The sequence below is a fragment of the Mesoplodon bidens genome (genome assembly GCF_964165515.1).
Source record: "Mesoplodon bidens genome assembly, chromosome: 5".
Lineage (NCBI taxonomy): Eukaryota > Metazoa > Chordata > Mammalia > Artiodactyla > Ziphiidae > Mesoplodon > Mesoplodon bidens.
This window is the reverse complement of record NC_138161.1, coordinates 87,126,902-87,146,323: the sequence shown is the minus strand read 5'-3', so window position 1 is coordinate 87,146,323 and position 19,422 is coordinate 87,126,902. Positions and strand designations below refer to the sequence as shown.

At 42.3% G+C, this 19,422-nt stretch overlaps 1 protein-coding gene across 1 annotated transcript in view; it reads left to right on the top strand.

The window, feature by feature from the left end:
• Nucleotides 1-17,200, top strand: part of SLC7A14 (solute carrier family 7 member 14) — a gene marked incomplete at both ends in the record, with an annotated part of 69,701 nt that extends 52,501 nt beyond the window's left edge. The window contains one exon of the mRNA XM_081235401.1: nt 16,878-17,200. Within this exon, the coding sequence (XP_081091527.1) occupies nt 16,878-17,200 (323 nt within the window). The remainder of the gene's footprint in view (nt 1-16,877) is intronic.
• Nucleotides 17,201-19,422: the final 2,222 nt, after the last annotated feature.

The following is a 19,422-nucleotide window of genomic DNA, read 5'->3' as shown; positions in this document are numbered from 1 at the left end:
ATATTCCATGAAAATGGAAATCAAAAGAAAGCTGGAGTAGCAATACTCATATCAGATAAAATACACTTTAAAATAAAGACTATTATAAGAGATAAGGAAGGACACTATATAATGATCAAGGGATCAATCCAAGAAGATATAACAATTGTAAATATCTATTCACCCAACACAGGAGCACCTCAATACATAAGGCAAATGCTAACAGCCATAAACAGGGAAATGAACAGTAACACAATAATAGTAGGTGACTTTAACACTCCACTTACACCAATGGACAGACCATCCAAACAGAAAATAAATAAGAAAACACAAGCTTTAAATGACACATTAGATCAGATGGACTTAACTGATATTTATAGGACATTCCATCCAAAAACAACAGAATACACTTTCTTCTCAAGTGCACACGGAACATTCTCCAGGATAGATCACACCTTGGGTCACAAATCAAGCCTCCCTACATTTAAGAAAATTGAAATTGTATCAAGCATCTTTTCCAACCACAACACTATGAGACTAGATATCAATTACAGGAAAAAAAACTGTAAAAACTACAACACATGGAGGCTAAACAATACGCTACTAAACCACAAAGGGATCACTGAGGAAATCACAGAGGAAATCAAAAAATACCTAGAAACAAATGACAATGAAAACACGACAACCCAAAACCTATGGGATGCAGCAAAAGCAGTTCTAAGAGGGAAGTTTATAGCAATACAATCTTACCTCAAGAAATAAGAAAAATCTCAAATAAACAACCTAACCTGACACATGAAGCAATTAGAGAAAGAACAAAAAACCACAAAGTCAGCAGAAGGAAAGAAATCATAAAGATCAGATCAGAAATAAATGAAAAAGAAATGAAAGAAACAACACCAAAGATCATTAAAACTAAAAGCTGATTCTTTGAGAAGATAAACAAAATTGATAAAACATTTTTCCAGACTCATTAGGAAAAAAAGGGAGAATACTCAAAGCAACAGAATTAGAAATGAAAAAGGAGAAGTAGCAACTGACACTGCAGAAATACAAAGGGTCATGAGAGACTACTACAAGCAACTATATGCCAATAAAATGGACAACCTGGAAGAAATGGACAAATTCTTAGAAAACTACAACCTTCCAGGACTGAACCAGGAGGAAATAGAAAACATGAACAGACCAATCACAAGTCTGAAATTGAAACTGTGATTAAAAATCATCCAACAAACAAAAGTCCAGGGCCAGATGGCTTCACAGGTGAATTCTATCAAACATTTAAAAAAGAGCTAACACCTTTCCATCTCAAACTGTTCCAAAATATAGCAGAAGGAAGAACACTCCCAAACTCATCCTACGAAGCCACCATCACCCTGATACCAAAACCAGATGAGGATGTCACCAAAAAAAGAAAATTACAGGCCAACATCACTGATGAACATAGATGAAAAAACCCTTAACAAATACTAGCAAACAGAATCCAACAGCACATTAAAAGGATCATACACCATGATCAAGTGGGGTTTATCCCAGGAATGCAAGGATTCTTCAATATATGCAAATCAATCAGTGTGACACACCACATTAACAAACTGAAGGATAAAAACGATTTGATAACCTCAATAGATGCAGAACAAGCTTTTGACAAAATTCAACACACATTTATGATAAAAACTCTCCAGAAAGAGGGCACAGAGGAAACCTACCTCAACATAATAAACTCCATATATGACAAACCCACAGCCAAAATCATTGTCAATGGGAAAAAACTGAAAGCATTTCTTCTAAGATCAGGAACAAGACAAGGGTACCCACTCTCACCACTATTATTCAACATAGTTTGGAAGTTTTAGCCATGGCAATCAGACAAGAAAAAGAAATAAAACGAATCCAAATTGGAAAAGAAGAAGTAAAACTGTCACTGCTTGCAGATGACATTATACTATACATATATAAACCTAAAGATGCCACCAGAAAACTACTAGAGCTAATCAGTGAATTTGGTAAAGCAGCAGGATACAAAATTCATGCACAGAAATCTCTTGCATTCCTATACACTAACAGTGAAAACTCAGAAAGAGAAATCAAGGAAACACTCCCATTTACCACTGCAACAAAAAGAATAAAATATCTAGGAATAAACCTACCTAAGGAGGCAAAAGACCTGTATGCAGAAAACTATAAGACACTTACGAAAGAAATCAAAGACAACACAAACAGATGGAAAGATATACCATTTTTTTGGATTGGAAGAATCAACATGTGAAAGTGACTATACTACCCAAAGCAATCTACAGATTCAATGCAATTGCTATCAAATTACCAGTGGCATTTTTCACAGAACTAGAACAAAAAATTTTACAATTTGTATGGAAACACAAAAGACCTCGAATAGCAAAATCAATCTTGAGGGGAAAAAAATGGGGCTGGAGGATTCAGGCTCCCCGACTTCAGACTCTACTACAGGCTACAGTAATCAAGACAGCATGGTACTGGCACAAAAAAAGAAATGTAGATCAGTGGAACAAACTAAAAAGCCCAGAGATAAACCCACACACATGTGGTTACCTTATCTTTGACAAAGGAGGCTAGAATATACAATGGAGCAAAGACAGCCTCTTCAATAAGTGGAGCTGGGAAAACTGGACAGCTACATGTAAAAGAATGAAATGAGAACACTTCCTAACACCATTTACAAAAATAAACTCAAAACGGATTAAAGACCTAAATATAAGGCCAGACACTATAAAACTCTTAGAGGAAAACATAGGCAGAACACTCTGACATAAATCGCAGCAAGATCTTTTTTGACCCACCTCCTAGAGTAATGGGAATAAAATCAAAAATAAACAAATGGGACCTAATGAAATTTAAAAGCTTTTGCACAGCAAAGGAAACCATAAACGAGACGAAAAGACAACCCTCAGAATGGGACAAAATATTTGCAAATGAAGCAATGGACAAAGGATTAATCTCCAAAATATACAAGCAGCTCATGCAGCTCAGTATCAAAAAAATAAACAACCCAGTCCAAAAATGGGCAGAAGACCTAAATAGACATTTCTCCAAGGAAGGTATACAGATTGCCAACAAACACATGAAAAGCTGCTCAACATCACTAATCATTAGAGAAATGCAAATCAAAACCACAGTGAGGTATCACCTCACACTGGTCAGAATGGCCATCATCACAAAGTCTACAAACAATAAATGCTGGAGAGGGTGTGGAGAAAAGGGAACCCTCTTGCACCGCTGGTGGGAATGCAAATTGATACAGCCACTATGGAAAACAGTATGGAGGCTCCTTAAAAAACTAAAAATAGAACTACCATATGATCCAGCAATCCCACTACTGGGCATATACCCTGAGGCAACTATAATTCAAAAAGATACATGTACCACAATGTTCACTGCAGCACTATTTACAATTTCCAGGACATGGAAGCAACCTAAATGTCCATCGACAGATGAATGGTAAAGAAGATGTGGCACATATATACAATGGAATATTACTCAGCCATAAAAAAGAACAAAATTGAGTTATTTGTAATGAGGTGGATGGACCTAGAGTCTATCATACAGAGTGAAATAAGTCAGAAAGAGAAAAACAAGTACCATGTGCTAACACACATATATGTAATCTAAAAAAAACGGTGCTGGGCTTCCCTGGTGGCGCAGTGGTTGAGAGTCCGCCTGCCGATGCAGGGGACGCAGGTTCGTGCCCCGGTCTGGGAAGATCCCACATGCCGCGGAGCAGCTGGGCCCGTGAGCCATGGCCGCTGAGCCTGCGCGTCCGGAGCCTGTGCTCCGCAACGGGAGAGGCCACAACAGTGAGAGGCCCACGTACCGCAAAACAAACAAACAAACAAACAAACAACAACAACAAAAAAAACGGTACTGATGAACCTAGTGGCAGGGCAGGAATAAAGACGCAGACATAGAGAACAGACTTGAGGACGCAGGCAGGGAAGGGGAAGCTGGGACGAAGTGAGAGAGTAGCAGTGACATATATACACTACCAAATGTAAAATGGATGGTTAGTAGGAAGCTGCTGCATAGCACGGGGAGATCAGCTCGATGCTTTGTGATGATCTAGAGGGGTGGGATAGGGAGGATAGGGAGGATGGGAGGGGGGCTCATGAGGGAGGGGATATGGGGATATATGTATACTTATAGCTGATTCACTTGTACAACAGAAACTAACACAACCTTGTAAAGCAATTATACTGCAATAAAAGTTTTTTAAAGAGTCAAATTGAAGAAAACATTAGTACTAGTACATGTGCCATATGATTCAAAGTAATAATTAACACTTATATAGCTCTTGCTACATATTAGCCATCATTCCAAGGACTTTACTTATGTTAACTCATTTAATCTGCACAACCATCTGCATTTCACAGATGAGGAAACTGGGGCACTTGACTGAGGTCACACAGTTAGTATACAGCAAAGCCAAATTAGAACTCAGGTGTGTGGGTCCAGAGTCCATGATCATAACCACTATACTAAAAATGTAGTATATGAATATAAATAACATATAAATAAATTTTGAGAAACACTGACACAGTCCACCACTTCCCCACTTCTCCCTCTCTCAACCTTACAGATAAGTAAACTGAACCTCCAAGAGGTTAAATAACATGCTCAAGGTCAACAGGAATAACAGGAAGTTATTCATAGAGCTATTACTACAATCCAGAATCTCCATGCTCAGATCTGGGGTTCCTACCTCCCCACCAGGGTGCCTCTGAACAGACCTTCTTATTTGCTCAGAATGTTTGATGTAGTCTGTGCAGATTAACACATAACATCAGGGCTGGCTCCATGGGTGGATGATCTGTGCAGTTACACAGGGCTCTGCACTTGGCTTAATGCTCTGCTGCTGTCTTCTTGAGTTCTTAACAATTTTTTAACAAGAGGCTCCATGGTTTCATTTTGCACTGGGACCTACAAATTATGTATTGAGTCCTGCATAATATCTATGTTTCTGGAGAACCAGAGGAATTTTGCAAAAGTGATGAGGTGGCAGGAACCCCCTGCCTATGGTTTTGTTTTTTTGATACAAAGCTAGATTTTATTTGAAAACTTTTTTAATGTTAGCATATCTAAATTCATATATGTGATTGGTTTACAGTTTTTGTCTTAATTTTTATTAGAGCATAGTTGCTTTACAATGTTGTATTAGTTTCTACTGTACAGCAAAGTGAATCAGCTATATGTATACATACATCCCCTCTTTTTTGGATTTCCTTCCCATTTAGGTCACCACAGAGAATTGAGTAGAGTTCCCTGTGCTATACAGTAGGTTCATTAGTTATCTACTTTATACATAGTATCAATAGTGTATATATGTCAATACCAATCTTCCAATTCATCCCACCTCCCCCTTTCCCCCTTGGTATGCATGTTTGCTCTCTACATCTGTGTCTCTATTTCTGCTTTGTAAATAAGATCATTTATACCAATTTTTTCAGATTCCACACATATGCATTAATATACCATACTTCTTTTTCCTTCTTACTTCACACTGAATGACAGTCTCTAGGTCCACCCACATCTTTATAAATGACCCAATTTCGTTCCTTTTTATGGCTGAGTAATATTCCATTGTATATATGTGCCACATCTTCTTTATCCATCATCTGTCAAGGGACATTTAGGTTGCCTCCATGTCCTGGAAATTGTAAATAGTGCTGCAGTGAACATTGTGGTACATGTATCTTTTTGAATTATGGTTTTCTCAGGGTATATGCCCAGTAGTGGGATTGCTGGGTCATATGGTAGTTCTACTTTTAGTTTTTTAAGGAGCCTCCATACTGTTTTCCATAGTGGCTGTATCAATTTACATTCCCACCAGCGGTGCAAGAGGGTTCCCTTTTCTCCACACCCTCTCCAGCATTTGTTGTTTGTAGATTTTCTGATGATGCCCATTCTAACTGGAGTGAGGTGATACCTCACTGTAGTTTTGCTTTGCATTTCTCTAATAATTAGGGACGTTGAGCATCTTTTCATGTGTTTTTTGCCAATCTGTATGTCTTCTTTGGAGAAATGTCTATTTAGGTCTTCTGCCCATTTTTGGACTGGGTTGTTTATTTTTTTGATACTGAGCTGCATGAGCTGCTTGTATATTTTGGAGATTAATCCTTTGTCCATTGCTTCGTTTGCAAATATTTTGTCCCATTCTGAGGGTTGTCTTTTTGTCTCGTTTATGGTTTCCTTTGCTGTGCAAAGGCTTTTAAATTTCATTAGGTCCCATTTGTTTATTTTTGATTTTATTCCCATTACTCTAGGAGGTGGGTCAAAAAAGATCTTGCTGTGATTTATGTCACAGAGTGTTCTGCCTATGTTTTCCTCTAAGAGTTTTATAGTGTCTGGCCTTATATTTAGGTCTTTAATCTGTTTTGAGTTTATTTTTGTAAATGGTGTTAGGAAGTGTTCTCATTTCATTCTTTTACGTGTAGCTGTCCAGTTTTCCCAGCTCCACTACTGAAGAGGCTGTCTTTGCTCCACTGTATATTCTAGCCTCCTTTGTCAAAGATAAGGTAACCATATGTGTGTGGGTTTATCTCTGGGCTTTCTAGCTTGTTCCACTGATCTATATTTCTGTTTTGTGCCAGTACCATACTGTCTTGATTACTGTAGCCCTGTAGTAGAGTCTGAAATTAGGGAGCCTGATTCCTCCAGCTCCATTTTTTTTTTTTTTCTCAAGATTGCTTTTGCTATTCGAGGTCTTTTGTGTTTCCATACAAATTATAAAATTTTTTGTTCTAGGGCTTCCCTGGTGGCGCAGTGGTTGAGAGTCCGCCTGCCGATGCAGGGGACATGGGTTCGTGCCCCGGTCTGGGAAGATCCCACATGCCGCGGAGCGGCTGGGCCCGTGAGCCATGGCCGTTGAGCCTGCGCGTCCGGAGCCTGTGCTCCACAACGGGAGAGGCCACAACAGTGAGAGGCCCACATACCGCAAAAAAAAAAAAAAAAAAAAAAATTTGTTCTAGTTCTGTGAAAAATGCCATTGGTAATTTGATAGCAATTGCATTGAATCTGTAGATTGCTTTGGGTCATATAGTCACTTTCACAATGTTGATTCTTCCAATCCTAGAACATGGTATATCTTTCCATCTGTTTGTGTCATCTTTGATTTCTTTCATCAGTATCATAGTTTTCTGCATACAGGTCTTTTACCTCCTTACGTAGGTTTATTCCTAGGTATTTTATTCTTTTGTTGCAGTGGTAAATGGGATTGTTTCCTTAATTTCTCTTTCTGAATTTTCATTTTTAATGTATAGGAGTGCAAGAGATTTCTGTGTATTAATTTTGTATCCTGTGAGTTTACTAAGTTCATTGATTAGCTCTAGTAGTTTTCTGGTGGCATCTTTAGGATTTTCTATGTACTGTATAATGTCATCTGCAAACAGTGACAGTTTTACTTCTCCTTTGCCAGTTTGGATTCCTTTTACTTCTTTTTCTTCTCTGATTGCCGTGGCTAGGACTTCCAAAACTATGTTGAATAATAGTGGCGAGAGTGGATATCCTTGTCTTGTTCCTGATCTTAGAGGAAATGCTTTCAGTTTTTCACCATTGAGAATGACGATTGCTGTGGGTATGTCATATATGGCCTTTATTATGTTGAGGTAGGTTTCCTCTATGCCCACTTTCTGGAGAGTTTTTATCATAAATGGGTGTTGAATTTTGTCAAAAGCTTGTTCTGCATCTATTGAGATGACCTTATGGTTTTTATTCTTCAATTTGTTAATATGGTGTATCACATTGATTGATTTGCGTATATTGCCTTTGGAGTCAGACAGCCCCAAGTTCAATCATAGCTCTGCCACTTCCTTGTGACCTTGGGAAGTTCACTTAACTCCTTTGGGCCTCAGTTTTCTCATCTGTAAAAATGCAGATAATTCTTTTAGCCTTGATCTAGTTGCTGTTTGGGGCTTAAATAAGAAAATATCAGAGAAAGCAGTAAGAAATCTTGTTTTGTTGCCTTTCTTTTAAAAAGCTAGAATGATTCATTGTCTCCCAGAGTAGCTATCACATGCCAAAGTACAACATGAACCTGTTCTGACTCAGGCTGCCTTCCCAGTTATCAGGCAGAAGAAAACTCCCAGAGAACCTTTTGTAATCTTGCTGATAGCACAAACTTCAAACTAGCTCCAGAAACTGATACTCCTTGGCATGGGAGGATGCCACCCTGCAGCTTGGGCTGGCCAGACAGAGGGCAATGAAGCCTGCAGTTTAAGAAGCACCAACTGCTAGCTATTAACTGCTTTGGTATCATGATCTTTTTGTTTGTTTGTTTGTTTGTTTGTTTTTCTTTTGCGGTACGTGGGCCTCTGACTGTTGTGGCCTCTCCCGTTGCGGAGCACAGGCTCCGGACGCGCAGGCCCAGCGGCCATGGCTTCACGGGCCCAGCCGCTCCGCGGCATGTAGGATCTTCCCGGACCGGGGCACGAACCCGTATCCCCTGCATCGGCAGGCGGACTCTCAACCACTGCGCCACCAGGGAAGCCCCTGGTATCATGATCTTTGAAGGCTGGAATATAAGTAAGTTTTGCCTAGAACAAAGATTCTCAACCTTGACTACACAACAGAATCATGAGAGTTGCTTCTAAAACATTCTATGACCAGGATCCCCTCACAGAGATGTTCTGATTCATTTGGTCTGGTATGGCCAACTATTGGGTATTTTTAAAGCTCTCTTAGGTAATTTTAATGTGAAGCCAGGTTTACAATGATCTAGAACAGTGGTTCTCAAAGTGTGGTCCCAGACCAGCAGCATCAATATTATGTGGAAACTAGTTAGAGATGCAATTTCAGAGCCCATCCCAGACCTACAGATAGAATCAGAATCTCTGAGGGCAATTTAGACTTTAACAAGCCCCCCAGGTAATTCTGATGCATGCTCAAATTTGAGAGCCACTGATCTAGAGAGAAGAATAAGAAGATATTAGCAAGAAGGGCAGATAATTTAATTATAAAACTCCCTATTTTTGGATATATAAAGTATATCCATCCCACAACCCCAAATTGGTTTGTAAAATTTTTAACTATCTTGTAGAATAAAAATCCTATCTCTAAACATCTGAGCCTCCAAAATGCCAGATTATTCTTCTTAATCTCTCTATTCATAATATAAGTTTCCTGGGGAGAACAGTAGAGAGATTTCTAAATGGAGCTTCTTATGAAACTTCTGATACTTTTTAAAAAGATTTACACGGTTAGGCTGAGTCATAACTTGATAATCTTCTTAAACACATTTTTTTACCCAAATTTCTCTAAATGAATCTTAATTACAGCATTTTTGTAACAATGTTTTGCTAAGTTTTTGACCTTGAGAAGAGCACAACTCACAGCGAGAAACGAGGCACGGTCCTAACTAGACACCCAGCACTTGTTTATTTTCCTTTTGACAAGAGAAATAACACAAATAGCAAATGTTTAATAATCCCCAACAAAATGAACACAAAGCGGCCTTCATCTACCTTTTCTCTTCGATGATGCAGTTTTGTAAAGGAATACCTCAGGGGTTAGGCAGAGGCTCAGGGAATATGAAACTAGGAGGGACCAGTAAGAACACTATACAATGGTATTTTCCAGGCATGTGTCAGGTCTACTGGTCCCTGTGGGCCTTTATTGTAAATGAATCATCTGTTAGACCAGCTGTGGGTGCCCTGACTCTGGAGTCTGTCAAGTTTTCATCTGGAATTTTTTCAGTCCCTCTGAGGAAAACAAATTACCATCTATAGCTCTAAAGAACAGATAGGACTTGTGATTTGCGCAATGGCCCTCATAAATCCTGTACTAAACCATCACTATCCCAAAGAGAAGGCATACTTTACGGTCTTCGCCTGAGCTCTCATCTGAAATCCTATTGGAAACTGACCCAAAGCAGCCACTGTGATGAAGGGAAGAGGAGGGAGAGAAGGGGGCCATGAATTCGACCTGAGAGGGCACCAAGATAAACAAATTCCTGATGATATGTCCCATAAATAAGTTTGAAATTCTCCTTGAAGGAAACAAGAAAACAACTGGCAGCTTCAACATCAAAATCATGCTCAGAAGAGCAAGAAAAATCACGGAGGCCAAAGTGAGGATGGCCACAGGGCCAGGGTGATTCCAAGAGGGAGGGAGGGAGGAGGTGAATCGTTCAGCAGCTGAGGCTGCCTGCTGGCAGAGGTGCTGGGCTACACAGGGAGACACCCGGCTGAGAATGAAGGGAGAGGAGAACATGGCAGTGGAAGGCCCTGGAGCGGGTGTGTGCCGTGCACCCTTAACAGATAGCGCTGTGAAAGAGTGGGTGATGGGCTTCTTTCCCTCAGCATTACATTTGTGAGATTCATCCGACTTGTGCTTGTAGTTTTAGTTTGTTCGTTCTCCTTGCTGTCTAGCATTCCACTGTGTTGATATACCACAATGTATTTATCCATCCTGGTGTCCATGGATATTTAGCATGTTTCCAGTCAGGGCCATTAGGAACAGAGCTGCTACGAACATTCTTGTACATGTTTTCAGTGGACACACAGACACATTTCCCTTGGGCTTCTATTTAGTTAGAGGTGGAACTGCTGGCTTGGATTATTGGACTTCTTAATATGTCTTTAGACAAGATTGCATTCTGTCTCACAGCCATTATACTCAACAAATAACATGAGGGTCTCCAGCTCCATTTTGCAGGTGGGAAACGGAGGCATAAAGAATGTGACTTTATGTTAGATCAGCTGCAGGGCCAGAAGAGAAGCTCCCCCGGTCCCCATTCCATCCTGAGCCTGCTCTTCCTGGCCACACCATATTAAACAAACCTTACTGTTATTACAATCAACAGGGCTTGTGAGTATTTAAAAAATAACCAGCAAAGTGGGAGCTGGTGGGGATTGTGCTGGATGGGAGGCCACCTTCTCATTACCATCTTCATTTCTGCATTGGCAAGTGTCTGTTTTGGAAAGTTGATCCCAGAGTAGTAAAAATAAAAAAGCCTGCGGGCATAACAAAGTGCCTTGTTACCTTCAGCGGGCAGGGCTTCCTGCTGGAAAGCTTGCCCCAGGAAGAGGCTGCTCCACCCAGCCTGAGGTCAGGTGGCCCACCTCTCTTGGCCCTGAGTATGGAGCCATGTTCAGAGGACAGGAAGCTCCTGGGGGACTCCAGAGGTCAGGGACCTTCTTCATAACCTGAGCTTGTTCCTACAGGATTGGAAATCTGTCTAGACCCAGGTCACCCGGGCTCTTTTCAGCATTCAGTTTCTGTTCTGGATTTCTCCCATATGATTCAGAGGACCCCCTACCCCTACCCCTCTCACTTGTAGGTTTGAGGTCATTTGCTTAATTTGAACAGGATGGACCGAGACAAGTGGAGTAAGTAGGTGTTTCGCCAGCTAACACTGAGGTGCCCTGAACTCGTGAAGGCAACCTGGCATCCCGAAAAGCTTTCTGGAGGCCCCTGGGTAGGATGGGAGCAGCCCTCCATTTACACTCAAGAGATGTGAGTTCTGGTGCCATTTCAATCCCTGCATATTGCACACTTCTTAACTTCTCTGGGATGACGGACGAGGAAGTGTGTTTGTATAAAGGGCCTTCTGATCACAAGGTATTGTTACATAGAGAAAGCCCATTCAATTGCTGAAGGCATGATTCTTCATCTTGTCTAGCCCGAACCTCTCAGGCTAGACAAGATGAAGACAATATGGCAGGCATAGTCTCCACCCGGGAACTTCTGTCCGGAAAAGAAGCCAGAGCCTCCCTTTGAATATGTCCCTTCAGCGCAAACAGCCTCTCACGGGACTCATTGCCATTACTGGGTGCCCAGTACAGCCGTGTCTGCTGTTAAAACATTGAAACACGTCTGTGCCTGCTGCTAACTAGTCACTGCCTGGAGTGCTCCCTCCCCTCCACGATCCAGCAACTAAAAAAATAACTCCAGCCCCGCAGGGGGGGCCTCCAACACCCTGCTGCAACACAAAAGCTGATTCCCTTCTGATTTTTAACATCACACCTGCCTTTCATTCATTCAGATATCAGATGTATAACTACAAAGCAGTGGATCTAAGTTTTTATGGAACTGGAGAATTAAGTACCCAAATAGAATAAGTAATATTATTTATCAATCAGCCATCTTATTCTTGAGGCTTGGTTCCAAATGACTTCTGGCTTATGCTAAAAGCAAATCTACTTTCAAAAGACAAAACTTTGCCATCTGTAAGGGTTTACAGAAGAGTAAACCCAATCCCAGTGACAACCTAAATGACAGGACCCAAAAACTATTTCAAGCAATGATAGCATCATTGGAATAAGTGTATAGCTCCGAAAAGTGAAGAGTTTATCCAAACATAATAATTTGGGGAAATCTTAATGCTGCTGGGTATCAGAGGATATTAAGGAATTTTTAAAATATATTTCTTTTTTTTAATACATTTATTTCTTTATGTATTTTTGGCTGCACTGGGTCTTCGTTGCTGCACGCAGGCTTTCTTTTTAGTTGTGGCGAGCGGGGGCTACTCTTTGCTGCGGTGCGCGGGCTTCACATTGCGGTGGCTTCTCTTGTTGCAGAGCATGGGCTCTAGGCACACGAGCTTCAGTAGTTGTGGCGTAAGGGCTTCAGTAGCTGTGGCTTGCGGGCTCTAGAGCGCAGGTTCAGTAGTTGTGGTGCACGGGCTTAGTTGCTCCGCAGCGTGTGGGATCTTCCCAGACCAGGGTCCTGTGTCCCCTGAATTGGTAGGCGGATTCTCAACCACTGCACCACCAGGGAAGCTCGATATTAAGGAATTATTATCAATTTTTAGATGTGATAATGATACTAAGTTAAGGCTTTTAAAGGAGTCTATTTTACAGATACATACTGAAACATTTACAGATGAAACAGGATGAAAGGGATTTGTTTCAAAATAATCTAAAGACAAAGTGGTAGCGGGGGAGGGAGTGGGCTAGCGATTAATACATAGGCTTTTTTATACTATTCTCTCCACTTCTGTATGTTTTAAATTCTTCAAAAGTAAAGTTCAGCAAAATTGTTTCCGATCAGTCTATACCTCCCAGCCACCCCTGGTAGGTGGGAGAAAGAACAATTGAAAGCAGCCTGGATTAGGACATGGAGGACCCAGAAGGATCCACAGTCCAAACACTACTTAAACACTGACTGTGTAGCTGTGGAAAGTCCTGTATTTCGCCTTGTGCCGCAGTTTCCAGCCTGTGAAACGCACATAACCTTAACACACACACACACACACACCCCATTCTGAAACAGACCAGGAGGAGTCTAAACAAGACAACATTTGTAAAACATTTTGCGTTCCTTGGGAGAAAGGTGTGACATAAAGGATGCATCACTGTAGGACCTCAGCACCCAGAGGGGTTGTGTGAAGTTTTGTTCAGATGATTCAGGATTCCCAGAGCTCCCCACAGATTTTTCAGAAACGACCTCATGCTTCCTTCTCTAAGCCAACTGAAAAAAGGAGCAGAAACAAAACACCCTGCTTCTACACAGGAGGCTTTTAGCAGCTCTGTTTACTCCTCCAACACAAAGCCCTTGTTTATGTGTGACAGATGGTAATACATGTTTCTCTCTTCTCTCCGCCCCCACTCATTTGTTCCCCTCTGTTCCTTTGTCCCCCTCCATTCTTCCTTTTCTCCAGTCCTTCTCTGCCTCACACCACTTTTCCTGAACTGATTCAAGGGCCAGGGAGAAGGATAAAGGCAGACAGAACGCCAAGCCCTAGGAGAACGCATGTGCCCAAGCCGGCTATTCATGCTGTCAGGCCCATGCACACAGTCGATTCTTGGTTCACAGCACTCATATTTGAAATGTATTTTTGAAGACAGAGTGACACACCTTTGAAACTGTAGGGGGCTCAGAGCAAACATTAGGAGGCCCATAAATATTTATGTGGTAGGTTTCCATGGATTGCTTTCCCAAAGTAATCACAGTCAACACATTTGTGTACAGACACACACACACACACACACACACACTCCTGTTCCTTCCAGGCCCAGCCACTCCCCAGATAGAACCTAACCTTGTACCAAATACTTTTGTGCTAGGCACAGTCTATAACGCAGCAGCGGAGGGGGTGTGAGGGGCTGAAGAAGCTACAGCCTTCTCTCTATCCTCATGGAATGCTGCTGCTGTCCCTCACAGACCCAGGCAAGTGACTTAGTCTTTCCCAGCCTCCATTTCTTCGTCTGTAAAATGAAGGTATTCAAATAGGTAAATGACATTGACTCTTTTCCAGCTCTAAATATCTATGATTCTATGAGTAATCACACCAAGGCTCCCAGAGAATTCCCATAAACCGATCTACCTGACACCCCAATACTTGGTGGGGAGAGGGGAAGGTTTGTCAGAATGGATGTCAAACCAGTGCTCGAATGATGACCCGTATAGTACAGAAGAGAGAAGCTAAGGGCAAAGGGGGAAAGAAAAAATGGTATTGTTTAGTAGGGAAATAACATGCTTATAAATAGGATCCAAGAAGGGGATCAAAGAGGAAAGAATTGATGTAATAGATACCAAGCCGAAGGAGAAGACAAGCTTTGGCACCTGCCTGTATGTCTAAGAGTAAAGACAGCAAGAAAGAAAAATCGGGCATAAGGAGGTGTGTGCCTGACGATAAACTCAGTCTCCTGAAACAAACATGCTTCCAGGGCTTCCTTGGTGGCGCAGTAGTTGAGAGTCCGCCTGCCGATGCAGGGGACGCGGGTTCATGCCCCGGTCTGGGAGGATCCCACATGCCGTGGAGCGGCTGGGCCCGTGAGCCATGGCCACTGAGCCTGCGCGTCCGGAGCCTGTGCTCCGCAACAGGAGAGGCCACGACGGTGAGAGGCCCACATACCGCAAAAACAAACAAACAAACAAACAAAACATGCTTCCAACAGATGCATTCTCCAAGAAGCAGCATGCTGGCCCTTTTAAGAGAGGCCTCAGTTTGGTGCCTTGCTCTACACAAGGATAATAACTATCTCCCATGGCCACACCCACCCCCAGACAAGAAAGAGTAAAGATCCATGCTCAGAAAAAATGAAGTTGCTATTTCAGAATAGCTACCTCTGCAAATGATTAACTCCAGGATTTATTACCAATTAGGACTGTAAATCTCTGCTTACTTTGGCTCCTGGAAAGTTGATTTCACTGGGGGATGGCGGGGTCGGGTGGGGGGGAGAATCCAAGTTTAAAAAGACACACTGCAAATTCAAAAGGAAGCAGGATACCTCAAGCACCAGAGCTGGAAAGCAGGCTTCACCCTGTGGTTCTAAGCAAACAGCCCAGCAGATGCCCACAGGGTTAGCAAAGTCAAAGAGACTAGTGCCACCGAGAAGAGGGCGTTGGGGCCTGGAAGGAGGGTGCATAACCAAGGGGCCCCCAGCGGCCAGGCCACAAAATGGCCAAAGTTGGCAGTGAAGCATGCGCATCAGGAGTTGTTTTTTTGTTTGTTTGTTTTTCTGGCCACGCCACGCAGTTTGTGGGATCTTAGTTCCCTGACCAGGGATCGAACCCGGGCCCATGACAGTGAAAGTGACGAGTCCTAACCACTGGACCGCCAGGGAATTCCCACATCACGAGCTTTAATGTTCCTGATCTCAGGGGTCCTCAGCCTTGGCTGACCACTGGAATCACCTGTGAAGCTTTAAAAACACCTATGCCTGGGTCACACTGCAGACCAATTAAATCAGAATCTCTAGAGGATGAGGCTCAGGTATCAGGACTGTGCAAAAACTCCCCAGGTGACCCTCCAGGTGCAGCCAGGGTTGAGAACCACTGCTTATCTCGTTTCCTCCTCACAGCAACCCCAAGGTACAGGTACAATATTCTCATGGTTTCATAGAAGAGAAAGCTGAGGCACAAAGACACTCAGTAACTGGTCCAGGGTTACACAGCTAATAGTGACAGAGGCGTGATTTGAACCCAGACCTCGCACTCTTAACCATCATGCCCCATGGCCTCCAAGGCTACAGTTCTCAGCGTTCCAGGCCCTGAGCCTTCATGGGCTTTTCAAGGTAGAAAATGGGGTCTCTCAAACTATTTTCATATATCTTTTCCTAAAACTTCTAATAGAAATGAAACATTGGCCCTTATTAATGCTACGTATTAACTAGGAAGGCAGGTTTCTTTCCTTCGCTTGGAATGAGAAGGTTGCGCTGGACACTGCATGCTTATCAGGAGTTCTCATTCATTCCTTCAACAAACATTAAGTGCCAGTTTTCTGCAGAGTCTATAAAATAGAACCACCCTGTGCAGATAAGCACACAACAGATATCCTAAGGGCCGAAAGAGTGGCATGCACTAGACACTGTGAGAGTCCACAAATGAAAGTGGACAGCTGAGTGGCAGTAATGTACTATGACTTTGGTGAGTGAAAAATGGCAAAGTACATTGTAGGATCATATATGCATGTTGCTACGTGGTGAAATAAAAGATGGAGTCCCTAAGTGCAGGTATGGGATAATAAGATGCTATGAGAAGGTTGGGAATACACTGCTGGTGATCCATAGCTATTTAATCCAGAGTAGAAAATGCAAATTCCTGGCTAGCACCTACATGAGTACAGTGAGCTAGATGTCAACAGGGGAGGGGGGACTGAGGTGACCTCAAGAGCCCATATCCTAACTAAAGAGGCAGCCAGTTCTCACCTCCAGCCAAACGCCTCCATATCGGAATGTGGGTACAGTGCTCTCGGTCCTTCTGACTTGTTTAGGGAAAGCTGTAAATATGGGTTGCTTAATGCAACATCTCCCAATTTTTAAACAGCATCTAATTCGAGTCTTTTCAGTACACTGTATAGACCAAAGAAAGCACATCCAGCACCAGCTCTGCTTTCACAATTGATAGTGAGCTCCCTGCTTGACCCACAGATCCCAAAGCAACTGTTTATCCCACCTGTGCTTCCCCCCACCTCCCACCTACAGGTATGCTCATTTATTTTGGGTACGGCATCTGGAACAGCACCCTGGAAATCAGCGCCCGAGAAGAAGCCCTGCACCAAAGCACGTACCAGCGTTACGACGTGGACGACCCCTTCTCAGTGGAAGAAGGTTTCTCCTATGCCACAGAGGGCGAGAGCCAGGAGAACTGGGGCGGGCCTGCCGAAGACAAAGGCTTCTATTACCAGCAGATGTCAGATGCACAGGCAAACACCCAGACGAGTGGCAAGGCAAAGAGCAAAAGCAAACACAAACAGAACTCAGAGGCCCTGATTGCCAATGATGAGTTAGATTACTCTCCAGAGTAGGAGCAAACACGCAAGAAATGTGTAGAAATGATGGTGATTTATTTTCAGTAACTTAACCTGTGGGCTAGAAGGTGGAAACGTCTTTGGCTCTCATTTCAAAAACCCAGCCTTCCCCAAAGTCAGTCCCCAGTCATAGCCTGTCATTTGCCACTTCTGCTCTTCAGGATAGTTCTGTCGAAGGGCTTAACCCAGGTCCCATAGCTGGTCCCCTTGTAAAAAACAAAAACACTAAACAAGAAGCTACAAGAAGTTCTATCTTAGGTGCAACCATCAGAGCTGATGGCAGCTAACGTTTCCCAGGCCTTTGCTTTGCTGGTTGAATCTTTTCGCTTCTTACTAAGGCCCCAAGAAGCAGGGAGTAAACTTCTTGGACCACACTGAGGCTGCAGCTCCTCCTGGAGATGTGCCAAAGCAGGCAGGGGTGGGCACAAGGTAGCATTTCAACCACCTGAGGCCACAAGGGCAAAGCTCTGTTCTCAGCATGCTGGGCTTAGAGCTGCTCCCTGAGGCCAGGTGGCACGTGGCACTTCCTCAGCAAGCCACATTTTGTCCTGAAATCTCACAAAAACAAATTCATGGAGATGCGTGGCTCTTGTTCTTCACCAAGGTTCTCACAATCTCCCAACTAGAACTTTAGGACACAGGAAAGGTCAGGGACTCTGAGACCATGACCCCAAAGATTTCAGACTCACCATAGACCCAATAATATGGTGAGAAGCACCATCAAACTCTACTTAAATGCCCAGGAAAAAAAAAAAAAAAACCTGAATAACCATCTCTTGCAGTGAAGGCCAGAAGGGCATTGGCAAAACTCTCTGTCATGCCTTCTCTTATACCAGACTCTAAGCTCCTGCTGATATGATGAAAGAGGGCAAAGTAGGAGCATGATTTCATGGCACTAGTATGCCTTGAAGAAGTAGGCTGTTTGTTTTATGATCAGATAAAAAAGCTTTACAAGGAGAAGTGACCCAGCCACTGAGATCACATTGCAAACTCTACTTCAGATTTCTAAAATTATAAATTCTGTAGTTTTTTGAGATATGCAACCACTTGATTGGTGGGTGCTGCCCTGAAAACAAAAATATTGAAGCACAGCTACTTAGTAACTGCATTCCATGAGATCACATTTCACTTCTGAACCTTTTTCCTCTGGAGTAGCTCACTTTTAGATGTGTATTTTTCCTGTTATTTCCCAAAGTAGTTTCACTGAAGCCCAGAGAAAAATCTGGTAAGGTCTAAATCTGGGCCATAGAGGGGCTCTTAAAGGTATTTCCTCTGAAACAAGGTGGAAGAGAACATTTGCAACAAGAGAAAAACACATAGTCTATGCATTCTAGTCCTGGGTTACAGGGATTCCAACACTGCCTTGAGATGTGCACACATGTATGTGAAGGCACAATTTGGATCAAGCTAAAATCTTTGTGAGAATTTCCTGAAAGGGGGGCACAATAGCAAATTCTTTGCTCTCTCTGTCTCCTGGATCTAGAGTTATGCCAAAAGTTTTCCAGAACACCAACTAATGTTTAAGTCTATTCTTTCTTAAAGGTTGAGGTTTGTGCCACCTTGGCATGTTTCAGGATTATAAACAGGAGGCAAAAGCACATTTTTATGCAAAACTAACACTGATCAAGAATGTACCAAGTCTTAAGCAATGCGAATAAAAAGAAATGTAACATCTGTCCTTGGAGGCTCACAGCCCAGGGAACGAGCAGCACCAGAGCCTGATAAATGTAGATAAAACAACCGAACCTGACAAGTCCTCTTGGTTGATGCCCCGGGCTTTAACATAATATTTTTTAAAAGATCAACCGAAACTAGTTTTTTTTTTTTTAAATAAACTGCATATCCCACCCATAGCCAATGTATGTCATTTAAATTCAAATAATTACTGTTTCCAGATCTTCTTTTTCATTCCTCTGTATTAAGTGTTTAGAGCTCTGGTTTCCTGAGGTCATTTTTTCATTTTAGTGTAATGCTTGGCAATGCCATTTTTCTCTCGCCTAAGATTAACCATAAAGATACAGTGCCTGGTGTGTGAAATACATCCTTGGGGATTAAATTCGCTATCAGTAATTTTTGTGAAAACAAAGTTTCGAACTGGTCTTAGGACTCAACAAATCTGCCTCATTTAAATATAATCTGTTAAACTTGAGACACATCCAGACAGATGGGATGGGGCTGTATTCCTTAAAAGTGTTCAAAGAGAAATATGAATACAAAAA